At 32.6% G+C, this 15,588-nt stretch overlaps 1 protein-coding gene across 2 annotated transcripts in view; it reads right to left on the bottom strand.

Moving 5' to 3' along the window:
- The window catches only part of Nell2 (neural EGFL like 2), a 360,268-nt gene that overhangs the window by 193,065 nt on the left and 151,615 nt on the right, over window positions 1-15,588 (bottom strand). For both annotated transcript variants that reach the window (XM_078014849.1, XM_078014850.1), the window contains exon 11: window positions 3,153-3,244. In XM_078014849.1, the coding sequence (XP_077870975.1) occupies window positions 3,153-3,244 (92 nt within the window). The remainder of the gene's footprint in view (window positions 1-3,152; window positions 3,245-15,588) is intronic.

Below are 15,588 nucleotides of genomic sequence, written 5' to 3'. Positions count from 1 at the left end.
AACACAAAACAATGAAATTCTTAATGTCAAGAATTTAGTCAATAATGTCAAAAGCTTATGATGATCTAATAAAGTTGTGCTGTCCAATCAATAGCCATAAGCTACATGTGAGTCTTGACTACTATAACTGTAAAAAACACACAAGATTTTGAAGATGGAATAAGACAAAGGAATATAAAATATTTCATTCATAATTTTTATATTGATCTCATGTTGCAATTATAATGTTTTAGATATGAGTTAAATATAGAAAATTTAGGTCAATAAAAATTGTATTTGTGACTTGGATCATATTTCTATTGAATAGCACAGTGTTCTGAGAGTAGAAAATGGTGCTTTTATTTGAACAAATAGAAGATAACATTCATTTAATATTTATTGAGCACCTGTTACATTTTGGATATGAGAAGCCCCCAAAGTTCCAGTTAATACAGGGATATTCAGAGGTAAAATGATTAGATTATGATAGTTATGATCTAATCGAATCACCCTACTTTGAATGGACTGATGGGTGGGGCATGCTAGAGGAGGTGGCATTGGGAACTGCCCTGGAGAAGTTGTTCTTCCTCAGCCCATTAATTCCTTCCCCCTTCCTTCCTGTCTCCCCCTCTCCTTCTTCCCCTCCCTACTTACACTTTTCTTCCTGGTTGCCACATTCTGGATTGTTTTCCTCTGTCATACCCTTCTACCATGGTGTTCTGCCTCATTCTCAGGCCCAGTGCAATGGAATTAGTAATCATAGACTGAAGCCCTGAAACTATGAGTCAAAATAAACTTTCTCTCCTCTAAGTTGTTCTCAGTGTTTTTGATCACATTGATGCAAAGCTAACACAGTACCTGCTGTGTTGCCTATATATGGGCAACTAAAATTCAAGTAAATTTATAGCACATTTAAAATCAAATAAGCACCTATCCGAGGAAATTTCTATACCACAATTATCACTATTATACAATAAATTCTGGTCAAATGAAAAGATTTACACACACACATTGAAGAAGAAAAATTTCAAATGCTCTCAAGATTCTTAAATTTAGAACTAATGTTTAAAAGTTAGAGATTACCATTAAAAAGCAGCTGACAAAAGTTTTCTACCTCCTTGAAGTAACTACTTCTCTGATTCTCTTTCTCATTTTGGAGTTACTAGATCTCTAACTTTTCCAATCCTTATATCTATAGTGGGATGGACTCACTCCACTTGAAACAGCATTAGTGTAGAGATGCTGATAGAGAAAATTCCATCTTGAAATACAGACTTAGTAATTCATTTTAATGTTTCTATGCCTCAGTTCTGTTATCTTTAAGATGTAACCAACATCATAGGAAAGCCGATTTAAAACCAAAAGAGGCAGCTTTAGTGCTTTATAATGGACATGAAGAAACCACAGCTTTCATGTTATAGAAATGAAATCTGTCACAGTTCTGCTTCTTCACATCTCTTCCTTTCCTATCTCAAAAGATTTTCAAATTAAGATGCATAAAGTGGATCTTCATTCAGGTTTGATTTATCCTGACAAAATTTTTAGGATTTTCCTTCTTCCAACTCTTAATAATCATACAGGTGATTACAGTGTATCATAGGTGCCAGAAAAGAAAATCATTTATTTTATTCCCTACATAATCTCTACATGCTAAATCATCCCCCAAATCCATGTACAAGAAGAAAATTAAAGGATGAATGTAATGTAACCCTAAAGCAGATACCTCATTTGTAGGTAGTTTTCTTCTGACTGAAAATGACTTGAGATATAATATTTTGTTCAAGAAATATAACATTGTAGTTTATAAAAAGCATATATGAAAAGTCAACAATATTAAGTCCAAATAAGACTCTGAAAAAGGAATGGCACAAAGCAGACCCCCAGCCAATTACATGCCCGATATATGATGGTTTGCACTTAGGGTCACAACAAATCACTGTCTACACTACATGAGAAAGGTTCATTTTTTATATTTAGCTTTAAGATAGTAGGTCAAGGAACAAAGTTCAAGAGAAATACATTGGCTTCAAAAACATATTTCAAGAGACCAAAATTGAAAAAAAATTGTAGGAAATTCCCCTTTACATAATTTTAACTACTCCTGTCAGGACATTAACATCAATATCAATCTCATGTCCTTATAACAGTTAAATTTTTTAGGTACCTTCATGTTTTGTTTTTAATTGAATTGAGTGATATTTCTTACCTGAGTGAAAATCCCAACAGACACAAAACTACATTTTCTTCACAACAAAAAATAAGGACTTGATTTGCATTTGTAAAATATAAGACAACTTCATAAAGCCTTAATTTAGCAGAATAGTATTTTTATTTATTATGAAGAATATTTATTACTATTAATATATATTTTAAAAAGACAATGGGAATGACTTTATTTGAAAAAAACAATAATCCCAGTGGCTCAGGAGGCTGAGGCAGGAGGATCACAAGTTCAAAGCCAGCCTCAAAAATTTAGCAAGGTCCTAAAGAACTTATCAAGCCCCTGTCTCAAAATAAACATATATATATATATATATAAAGAGTTTGGGATGTGGCTCAGTGTTAAAGTAACTCTGGGTTCAATCTCTGGTACCAAAAATAAATATAATTGATATTTTGAATTTTCTTTTTACACTATAATTTGAAGATAGGATACTATGGTTTGGATGTAGAATGTCTCCCAAAAGCTCGTATGTTGAAGTCTGATCCCTGATGAAGCAAGGTTCAGAGTTAGGGCTTTTAGGTAATGATTAGATCATAAGGGGTCTAAACTTCATCAGTAGATTAACCCATTGAAAGCTAAGTGGACTACTGGGAGGTGAGACCTAGGTGGAAGAAGTAGGTCTCTGAGAACATGCCCTGGAAGGGTTGTCTTATCACCAGTCCATTCTTTCTGCTTCCTGGCTGTCATAAGTTGAGCAGATTTCCCTTGCCATACCATCCTGCCATGATGGTCTGCCTCATCTCAGACCCAAAGAAATGGAGTTAACCAACTAGAATCCTCTGAAACCATGAGCCAAAAAAAGACTTTTCTCATCTAAGCTGTTCTTGTCAGATATTTTGGTCACAATAATGAGAAGCTGACTAACACATGTTATTACAAGGGTGAGCTTTTAAAGAAACACTATATTATATAATTGAAACAATTCTGAAAGACTAGTGGATCTCCTTACCTTACACTCATAGAGAACACACACCCCAGAAGAGGAATAGACTGTATTTCGTTCTCCTTCAAAGTAGGTTCTTCCTTGAAATTGGCATATTGCTTTGGAATAAAAAAAAAATACATATATTGATGTTTTATTAGGAAAAATAGCTTCAAGGTACTCAAATCATTTCACAATAGTATTTCATGTGTTCTCACACCTTTCTAGATGTTTGAATGTCTATAAACCTAAATCCAGCCTACCATAAGGTATATGTAAATGTAAATTAGCATCTTGCTGTTTGAGAGAGTAAAATAAGGTACAAAAAAAAAGCAATAGCAGGCTGGGATTGTGGCTCAGTGGTAGAGTGCTTGCCTAGCATGCTTGAGGCACTGAGTTTGATCCTCAGCACCACATAAATAAATGTAATATAAAGATATCGTGTGCACTTAAAGCTAAAAAAATTTAAAATAAATATTTTTTTAAAAAAGTGATAGCAAGTTAGAATAAGATTCTGAAAAAGAAATGTCAAAAGTCAGACTTACGGACAATTATTTGCCTGAGAGATGATGCCCTACTTACAACATATTAGGCAGCACATAGTTTGGCAACAAATCACTGGCAACACAATATGAAGAAGGTTCATTTTTATACATAATTTCAGACTTTTAAAACAGAAAATTAGAAAGAAGCTATTTTAATTTTAGTAAATGCAAGCTTTATGTTTTACAATTTATTATTACTATTCATGTGTAAATATGAGTTAACATGAGGATGCTGAGATGATTTAATCTGGGCCTGCCTTGTTTACAACCAATGTTATAGATATTTAAAACACAACATCAGTGGGAAAACATGTTTTAATAAAAGTGCATAAAGTATCAAATAATTTCTTTCTTAAACTTTTAAAATATTTACAATTCATGGAAACATTTATTTACCCAACAAAAATTGTTTGCTTATTTTGAAGGGAGTATTTCACACTACCCATTTCACTTAAACAAAGGAAAGGTTTACCTTGAGGTTAATGAAGCCTAATCTTCAGGATCTTTCTCTGCCTTAGGCCCCTTCTAAGATTCAAAACTGACTTTCACTTTTATAATTTTGTATTATTTTCTTTGAAGGGTGCACAATATTGTAGATGTTTCAGTTCTCAATAACATCTAGATCTACCCTAAGATAATTACTTCAAGGAAGTGATTATCTGATCAGTCCAAGATAATTACTTCAGTGGAAGTGATCATCTGATGCAAACAGATTCTGACCCTTTCTTCCCCATGTTTACTAAAGGCAACTTTTTATTTCAGTCATAGATTTTACGAAGTGAATATGTGCATTTCCATTTAATTCTATTACATAAATTAGAAGTAATTCTTTCACTCTTTGGAATTTATATTACCCAATTTTCCTTAAAAGCATCAACTTACCAATAATAATTGCCAACATAGAAACTAGCCACATTTTTATTACTTTCAATATATTATTGTACAATGCTAATACCTACAGTAGAACCCAACTTTCATCTTCACTGAAAGAATAACTGATTATTTAAAGCTACACATTAAAATATTGGAAACCATGCATATATTTTAAAGATCCAGCCTTCAACTGATTTTGTTATTCAGATTTTATTAACAAATTTGACTACATAATATATACCTACCAGCTAATTGATTTTAAACTTTTTGGAGCTTGCTGGAAAAGAATACAACTTGTTTGCCTAAATTACATTACTTAAAGGCTGACTGAAATTTGCTCACTCATGAATATTCAAAAGAAAACTACAGATATGTCAGTTGCATATTATCTATAATATTATGCATTAAAATAACATGTGCATTTACTTAATGAACTCAATTGATTGCAAAGTATATCTCTTCAATGTGTAATTTAGAATATGCTCTTTTCTTATGAAACCCAGTAAACTCAAAATATCAAGTTCTGACATTCCATGTTTAATTAGACTTAATAAGTACTGCATTTTATAAGATAATGAGAATAAATAAAACCTTTCTTATTTCTATTCAGCACCTGCCACTCAAAGGTTTCTAAGCCTATTAAATGACTTGATAACTGCAACCTTTCAAGTCCAAGGATATGTAGAAGATAAAAATTATTGCTCTAAGTCTTTCTTACTCAAAGGGGGGGAATCAGTACAAAATACAAGGAAAATTCTCCTTATACAAAGCCTATGATAATTTAATATTCATTCAAAGCAGATGGATCTTCTGTTCTAAACTCTTAATTCAAAATATGCATCTTGTGAGACAATAGGGCACCAAATGGAGATTGGCAGAGAGGGAGAAAGCACAAAAATAAATGAGATTATTATTATTTTTTCCCTTTCAAGCAATGTACATAAATGGTGAATCTGGCTTAGGTAAACCCAAAATGAGTACATTTCATCTCATTTATTTTTTTGATCAGTTGCTGTGATTCTCCGTAATACTAAGGTTTACGTGGAATATTCAGTAATAACAGTAGGGTATGTTTTCCCTAGGCTTTATGTGAAGAGAATGAGAAAAGCTGTAATGAGTCCTGAAAACACTGCAAGAAATAATGAAAACACCATTAGAATGGTTGTGGGACTTTTCAAAAAGAAAAATGAGAGAGCAAATAGTCATATTACTCTATTCATACATTTAACAAATATGGACTGAACTTCACCTACATGCAGATATTCTGCTATGTACTGGTATTCTGAAATTAATAAGACATATTTGCACCCTCACTATTTAATAGGGCAGACAGACTCACCATCAACTAATTTCAATAAAAGCCAAACTGAAATTCTATTAAAGAATTCATAAGGTCCAGAGGAGCATAGGAAAATGTGTGGTGAACTTCTGGGAACAGTTGGATTGAGGTTAAGAAAACAAAGGCTGATCAAGGACCCTAACTCTGGTAACAACAGGAAGTTGTTGGCACACTAGGGCTAAGGAACAGGAGGAAGAAATGGTTTTACTGGAGCCCAATGTGAGCCACAGTTATGGAGGAGAGGCTGCCTAGGGAGAGCTGTAATCTTGACAGCACAGCTACTGGCAGAGACTCACACTGTGCAAAGAAAGAACAGGGAAGAAAAATGAAAGCCCCTCTCTCCTGCCTTTCAATTTCCTGCCAGTGCCTCCCATTGGCAAAACCTACACAAAACTTCCTGCCTATCAAGGAAACTAGAGAGATACAGTCTGCAGAAGTCAAGTTCCTGGAGTACAAAACAGGAGAGAATGAAACTGAGAGCATGGTGTGCACTGGAAGAATAACTCACTATAGGTTGTTAATAGGTCTCCTTTACAAGAATACATTGTTGAGAGGGTCTAAAAGAGAGTATAACACAGAACAAACAAGTTTTGCTGAGAAAAAAAGAGACAGATTTTCAAAAGATAAGTGTACTTCAAGGAAAATCCGAGCATCTTATCAAAATTAGGCCCTCGGGCAGTCACAGGGTAAAATTAGGGAACTATGCCCTGGAAGATCAAGTGTCTAAACACAGGAAGGCAAGCAGACCAGCTCTATATCCTGATTTCAACTAAGGTCTGCCCATGTAGGTATCAGAGTCAAAGTTTTAGAGAAAAGAACAATCACTGTGGCTATCACAATAAATATGGAACTACCTCTAGAATTCCCCAAACAAACAAACAAACAAAAAACCTGCCTGCTTACTTTTCTAATAGAGTATAAGTAAAAGAAGTCACTTCCTAACAATATAGAAATGGAATAATTATTTTTACTGTATTGAATTCTTCTGTAAAAAAAATTGCATTCATATGTTTATAATTTCCCAATTTTGTTGTGTGTCCATAAGTGTACATGTGTGTGTGTGTGTGTGTGTGTGTGTGTGTGTGTATGTATGTATGTATTGAAAGGCATGAGATGGTATGGATACAGTTTGAAAGCCATCAGTTGTGAAAAGTTTGTGAAAAACATTAAGTTCCTGTGACATACTCCAGATTCCTATTACTTCAAACTATTTACCAGCTTAAAACAGAATTTAATCAATTAGGCCATATTTTCAAAAACTTATATAGAGTGATTGATTGAATAAATTACTTATATTTTATTAGATGGAGAAGCTTTATATATTTTAAGGTATGAAGTTTCAGGGAGATGTATGTATTCTAATAGGCTTTTTACTTTGCAGACTAATAAAGTAGACTCCTATAAAATCAGACAAATCCACTACATAACTCTTCAGTTATTACTTTTAACCAATGTCAAATGCTTATTTATTGTGACTGGTAGATGCTGTTGTTTGCATAACTCTAGGGGAAACTATTTACATCACGGTCTATGTGAATTATTTCACCCAGAGCTTTCCAATGCACAGCTTATTCAAGCATTAAGTGAGGACATTCATAAGGACTTGGAGAAATTTAATAGGATAATATAATAATTAGTGTAAATGTTTTACCAAAATTAAGTTAAACACTGAAAATTGCATAGTTACTAATACCATAATTATATTGGAGTCAGCAGAAACCACTAATATGAATTCTTTTCACTTTGTTTTTCCCCATTTAAAAGTATAATACAATTAAGAGCCAATGGAAAGGCATGAGATGGTATGGATACAGTTTGAAAGCCATCAGTTGTGAAAAGGTGAAAAGTAATTTATAACACAGATTAAGAAACACAGATTCAGGCAGACTGAAATTCAAACAAAAAATCTCAAACTCTCAAGGTTTGTTCAATTATTTTGGTTAAATTCTCACCTAGATTCTTGTTTGATGAAAATTAAAATAAGTTAAGAAATCTTCTTTAAACCTCATTTTTCCCTTTACCTCTGGTCCCATCTTTAGATTGTGCATCTTATGATAAAAGCAAATGAAAGAAACAAAACTGGAAATTCTAAACTATACATTAAACTCCTGATTTACTGGTCATTAGTGCAGAGCTAACAACTACAATTTCCTCTAATGAGATTTAAATCAACTTCTATAATCCTGTGTAGAAAGAATTCTCCAAATTTCTCTCAAAATATTTTAGAATATATAAGCAACAGAGCATATCATATTTCACTTCTAAAATTTTCATCTTTCAATCCACATTTAGCTTTTCCTTTTTATTAGTAGATCAAAAAATGGATGCATCTACTTTAAATTTCCCAACTGGTATCAACACCTTTAAAAGTGATCCAACACGTAATTAAAAATTATAAATACCAAAAAGAAAGCCAGCAAAGTCACTTCAGTAAGACTTACAGTTTCTTTAAAATTCTTTTTGAAAACACCAAGTAACAGTGATCTTTGGATTAATTAAGTTGTCTGTTAAGGTCAGAGTTTTATATGTTTTTTTGAAATCTGCATTGCCTTTAAGAGAGTTCTTTCAAATTCCATGTATAATAGCAGTTTTTATTTTGAGCATACATGACAGCTATTTATAGGTGATATACAAATGGAAATCTGTGGACAGGAAATATCTCATTAACTATAATTATGTACATTTCTTTTATTGTAGTTTTAAAAAATAATGTGCAATAAATGGATGCATGAGGCAAACTGAAATTCAAACAAAAGTTTTTCAATATTCTTATAGGACTCTGATCAGCTATGCTGCATTTATCTATCCCAGAATTTTTTCTTTGTAATCTGGACTCATTTGGAGTCAGTTTTTAACAATCTTCTTTTTTCTAGCTAGTTGTATGCATTTTTAACTTCCCCATCTGAGGACAGGGCCAGTGTTTTGTTTTTCTTTAGGATAATTTAGCACCTAGCACTGGCCCTGCATAATAAACCCTCAAGGATTATTCAATTATTTTTGGTAAGTTCTCACCCAGATTCCTGTTCAATGAAAAATTAAAATAAGTCTAAAATTCCTTTTTAAACCTCACTTTTCCCTTACATCTGGCCTCATCTTTGGATTTTGCATTTTATGATAAAGGTTCTACTGGGTCTCACACAAAGATTCTGCCTTTCTATAAAATGATCAAAAAACTGAAATAGGAGCAGGTTTGTCTTAAGAGTAAGAAAATAGCTGGTTAGTGTCATAGTAATAGCTTATTAATATAAACAATACAAGTTAACATGCTCGAAGGAAGTCTGCTTGGACAATTTGATGACAAAACATTTTCCTTCTCAGTAACACCAATTTTTGTGAGTGAATGCTATTTAAAATGAACAGAAGTTCAGAGTGCTTAAATAATTCACGAATTCATTAATTATACATGATTACTTCCTTTAACTAAATCTCATTAATTGTTTGGGAATTTAGTTGTTTGCAAAACTAATATTAGAGTTCAGGAAATGAGATCACAGGAATAGTTGTACAACCCTCCCCTGTCCTTGGGCTTCTAAAGAACCAAAGAGTACTTCTTCTAGGGGGCCTTAATTCAGGTCTGTAGCCTATTCTTCCAAAAAAAGAACAAGCCATGAAATGCCACAAATATAGCAGTAGTGAGGGGTTAGGAGGCAATGGAGGATAAAAATAAGTTTCAGAATAGAACAAGAGGAAAAATTCAAATATCCGGTCCAGATCAGCCTTTGGGTTAGAGGACTTATATACTGGGGAAACAAAATTTGGATATTTAAAGGATACCAACACAAAGACTAAGGCTACTGCTGGCAGGAGAGATTCTGCGCTGTTGACTCTTACTTAATTTTACCTCTTGAAATTGCAACCTAAAACATATTCTGAAATTCCTTTGATTTAACTACCTTTCCATCACTAGTCTTACTCTTGATCCTGGCTCATATGCCAAAGAATGGTGTCTTTAAAATGTAATCAATTCACATTTAGTTACCTGAAGATAAGAAAAATAAATTTAATGAGTGGAGGTAAAGATTTGAAGGAAAATACAGTATTTTGTCAGTACCCAAATACTATTAAAGTGATAGAACATAAACACACATGAGGTGATAGGTTTCATTATCACTTTCCAAAGAAAATATAATGTATAACATAATAAAGAAATGTTCACACACTGTCAGTTTCAAAACCAAGACTAGAATCCATCTGATAGTCCTTTTGTGTAACTTTTCTTACCAGTAAAAACTCAGTGAATTCAGTCAAAAGAAGAACTAATTTTTGGTTTAACTTTGTGAAATATTTTTTCTAAAACTGGTATCTTTTAGCCACATGTTGCTTTGATATTAAAGTGAAAATGCTGAATGTAACATGCTTTGTAAATTGTAAAGCATTATGCTTTTTGCTATAAACACATATTAGTACTCAATTAAGAGATTATGCATAAATACCCTGAAACTGTGACTATGCTGTTTCAGAATAGCCTGTGGTGTGCAGGCAAAACAAGAAGGGGGAAAACACTGTGGGGACAGATCTATGAGGAGGACATTTTTGCAGAAAAGTTTCCTGAGAGTTATATTAAAAAGCTCTTCTATTCTGCAACCAATATGAGTCAAGGGAGGAGAAGAAGCTCAAGGTTAATTAAGAGAGCAAGGTCTGTGTAGAATAAGACAAGCAGAAGGCCCAGTACCATGAAGAGGGAATAGAGAGCTGAGTGAGCAGACAGGGACAGAAGAATTCAAAAGTAGACTTAAGATGGAACAGGACAAAGAAAATCAGAAAGTAACAAAACGAGAAACAATAGAAGTAAAGAAATTTCATAAAGATATGCAGCAAGACTGGCCACACTTGAAAATGAGAAATGTTTACTGAGAACCTCCTGTCCCCAGGCTCTGCAGTAGGAGTCATCTTCTCTGCTTTCAAGAACCATTCAGCCTAGTGTGGGAAACAATGGGCGCATTAACAACTATAGACAACTCAGGAAGAACAGAGTCTTAGAAAAGTGGCCTTGTAGAACAAGTTTGGAATGAGTTTTCTACTTTTTAAGTTTTTGGAATAATTTGAGAAGAAATAGTTTCAGCTACATTTTAAAAGTTTGCTAGAATTCAGCAATGAAGTCATCTGATCCTGGAAGTTTCTTTGTTGGGAAACTTTTTTATGACTAATTAAAACTTGTGATTTATATTGGTTTCCTATTCTGTTGGCTCAATTTTGGTTGTATGTGAAGTACTTTTCTTTAGTATTTAATTGTATTTCATTGTGGTCTTGAATGTACAAAGAAAACATAAAACTCTTGAGTAAACTGAGTCAAAGAATAAATCAAAAAGGAAATTAGAAAATATCCTGAGGGCTATGGATAAAGGTCAGTGGTAGAGCATTTATTTCCCTAGCATATGTGAAAGCTAGCATAAAATTTTTAGTGTAAGTTTTTGTTTTGTCTTGATTTTTTAAGTGGAGCAAGATAGATACTTGCCCAGAAATCTGAAGCGAGATATTTCTAATCCTGTTTGATCTCTTAATATTTTATAGTTTTGTTACTTAATATAAGAGCACATTTTCTAAGTATTGTGAGTTTATTGATTTTTTCCAAATAATTCAACTGCATTTTTATAAAACAATATATTTTTCTTTCAAATTCATATTTCATTGGATTGTATATTATGTATGTATTTATAAGATGTTAATAATATTACAATTATAATATAAATACAATTGACATAAGCAGGATTAGAAACAAACCTCTGGTTAGCATGAAATAATATCTTAGAAACATAATATACAAGGTTAGCCTCAAGTTCAATGAAAAATTTTTATTTTTTACCAATGGAAATTGTAGATGAGTTTTCCTCAAATCATCTAGAAGTCTCATTTAAAAGCAAATATTGATGCGGTAGATCTGGAGCAAAAGATGAGATTCTGCATGTTTTACTAGCTACAGTTGATACAGTTGAATGTTTCACTGATCAGATCTTAGGTAAAAAAGAAATATATCAGTGATTATTAACTCCACTTTACATAATCCTGCATATAAGGAAATAGTTGAAGGCACCAATATATGAAAACCAGATCAGTTATATTAGAATCTCTAAGGGACATGCCCAGGTATAAACTGTTCTTAAGAGCATCCAGGTTGTTCTAATGTTCAACCAATATTACAGATCACTGAGATAGACTAAGCCAACTGTCAATTTAGAGATCTTTTAGTATAAATGTCAATCCCAGTAATTCACCAGATGGTGTTTTAAGAACCTGACCAAACTCATTCCGAAGGATTCTCAACTTCTAGTTTACTTATGTATGTTTATAACTCCAAATAAAAAGTAATAAAAGTAATGGAAATGCATAGAAATGGAGAGAAAATGAGAGATGGAGAAGGAGAAGGAAAGATGAAAGGAGAATGAGAAAGAAGTTGGGAGACAAAAAACAGAGAGGAGATAGAGACAGAGAAATCCATGTATAAATTGTAGCACTAGGCTTTAAATCTCATTAAATATACCTGTATTTGTACTTTGGAACAAAACATTTGTTGAAATGCATCTCATTCTTTTCAAATGACATTTCTCTTTAAGATTAAGTAAAAATTTTGACAGCTGTAGTAATTACTTTAATGTAAATGAACTGAACTCCCCATTCAAGAGATACTGAGTGTCTGAATAGATTGAAAAAACAAACAAAAATTATCTAGCTATATGCTCTCTACAACAGACTGGTTTTAGATTTAAGGAAACGAATAGGTTGAAAATAAATGAAGGTAAAAGATACAATGTAAATGGTAATCAAAATCAAAGAGGGAGATTATATATATATAACAATGGGCACTTACACATAAAAAGCAAATGCTGACAGAACTGAAGGTAAAAATAAATAGTAGAAAAACAACAATAAGAAATTCTAGAATATCACGTTCAATAATGTATAGAACAACCGAAAATAAATCAGTAACTAAACAGTGGACTTGAAGAACACACTAAGCCAAATGGACCTAACAGACAAATACAGACCATTGTATGCAACAGTTACAGAATATATATACTTCTCAAGTACTCCAGGATAAATCATGCTAGATCACAAAACACATCTTAACAAATTAAAAAGATTGTAATTTCTTCTCCAACCACAACTAGAACTCATTAGCGGTAGGAAAACTGGAAAAGTCTCAGATTAATGGACATTATCACAATCTTGAATAAACTGAGTTAAAGAATAAATAAAAGAGGAAATTAGAAAATATCTTCAGGGCAATGGATATAGGTCACTGTGTGCATAGTATGTGTGTAGCATATGTGACCCTTTGGGCTGAATCCAGAAAAGAAAGGAAGGAAAGAAAAGGGAAGGAGAAAAAAAGAAAAAATATCTTGAGGCTAATAAAAAAGAAAATATAGCATAATAAAATTTATAGGACACAGCAAAACCATTGCTCATGAGAAGTTTAAAAGCAGTAAATACCACAAAAAAGAAAGAAAGGAAGCAAGGAAGGAAAGAGGGAAGGGACGGGAAGAGATAAAAAAAGAATTATCTAAAAAAATCCACTTAGCATTTCAATTTTTCAAAATGAAAAAAAATTTATATTAAAATTAGCAGAAGGAGAAAATAATAAAAAATAGAGCAGAAAAATATGAATTAAAAACCTTAATAGAAAATAATCAATAAAACTCAGAGTTGATTTTTTTAAAAGAAAATTCAAGAAAATTGATGAACCTTTAGCCAGACTGAAAAAAAGAGAGATTTCATATAAAATGAGAAATTAAAGTAGATATATTATAACCAGTGTCACAGAAATAAAATAGGTCATAAGAGACTACTATGAATAATTATATGCAAACACATTGCATAACCTGAAAGAAATGGATAGATTCTAGAAATGCCTAACCTGTCAAGATGAGTCATTAAAAACTTAAAAATATGAATGGAAGGCAGTCATGGTGCTCTACACATATAATCCCAGCTCTCCTGGAGGCCAAGGCAAGAAAACACAAGTTCCAAACTAGCTTGTGAAATTTAGTTAGTCCTCCCCAAAATGGGCTGGGAAAGTATCAGTGGTATAGAGCACTTGCCTAGCATGTACAAGACATGAGTTTACTCCTCAATGATGGGTTTAATTCCAACAAACACACTCTTTCTCCTAAACACACATATAAACACACACTGTCTGTCTCTCTCTCTCTCTCTCTCTCTCTCTCTCTCTCTCTCTCTCTCTCTCTCTCTCTCACACACACACACACACACACACACACACACAGCGGATCTATAACTGGTAAGGATATTGATTCATTTATCAAAAATCTCCCAAGAAAATCCCAGGACAAGATGATTTCACTGCAGAATTCTACCAAATATTTTAAGAAAAATTTATACCAATCCTTCCCAAATTCTTCTACAAATGTTTTTAACAATGTGGAACACTTCCAAATTCATTTTACTAGACCAATATTAATAACACAGGTATCAAAGCTGGACAAAGACATCACAAGAAAATAACATTACAGAACAATATCTCCAATAAATACATGTACAAAAATCCTCAGCAAAACACTAGCAACCTGAATTCAACAAGATATTGAAAGGATTATATGTATGACAAAGTATTTCCTCTGGAATGCAAGAATAGCTCAACATATTAAAATAAATCACTGAAAGAGTATATTATTAAGCTAAGGACAAAAATTGTGATTATCTCAATATATGTGGATAAAGCACCAACAAAATTTAACATCATTTCATGACAAAAAAACAGGAACAGAAAGAAAGTTCTTCCATATGATAAAAAGTTCACGTACAGGTTTTTCCCTAGGATCAAGAAAAAGGCAACATTGCCCACTCTCACCATTTCTTTCAGCTCAGTACTAAAAGCCCTAATTGGAAAGATTAGGTAAGAAAAAGAAATACAAAGCATCCACATAAAAAAGGAATAAATAGAGGATGGGGATGTGGTTCAATAGAAGAATACTTGCCTAGCAAGTGTGAGGCACTATGTTCAATTCTCAGCATCACGCACACAAAAAAATGAATAAAATAAAGATCCATCAACATCTAAAAAATATATTTAAAAAAAGGAATAAATAAAATTATCTTTGTTAGTAGATGTCACCACCTTATACGTAGAAACTCTAAGGATTCCACTAAAGACCCATTAAAATTCATACACAAATATAGCTGAGTTATAGGATACAAAAATTAGTTGTTTATACACAAGGTACATTGTGAAACATAATATTTACAGTAATTTGAAGACTAAAATACTCAGAAAGAAACCCAACCAATGATGTGAAAGACACCAATATCTATAAAACACCACTTAAAGAAATTAAAGGAGACAAAATTATAAAAATCCATCCATATTTACAGAATGAAAATTTTAACATTATTCTAAGGTCCATAATATCCAAAGCAGTCTACAAATTCAATGCAATCCCTATCAAAATGCCAACATCACTTTAAGGGTAAGGAAAAAATGAAATTGGCATGGAACCCCAAAAAAATCTCAATTAGCAAAATAATCTTCAGGAAGAAGAACAAAGTTAGAGGTCTCTCACTTCATGACATATAAAGCCACATCTTATAAAACAGTATGATATTTGCATACATAAAAGACACATAATCATAAAACAGATTAGAGAGCTCAGAAATAAGAATCACATGCACATGGTCAAATAATCTTCACCATGATGTAAAATACATGACAAGGAGGGCAGAGGTTCTTCAGTAAATGGTGCTGGGAAAATTA

Source organism: Ictidomys tridecemlineatus, chromosome 6 (genome assembly GCF_052094955.1).
Source record: "Ictidomys tridecemlineatus isolate mIctTri1 chromosome 6, mIctTri1.hap1, whole genome shotgun sequence".
Lineage (NCBI taxonomy): Eukaryota > Metazoa > Chordata > Mammalia > Rodentia > Sciuridae > Ictidomys > Ictidomys tridecemlineatus.
The sequence above is the reverse complement of the archived record's forward strand: the minus strand, read 5'-3'. Positions and strand labels throughout refer to the sequence as shown.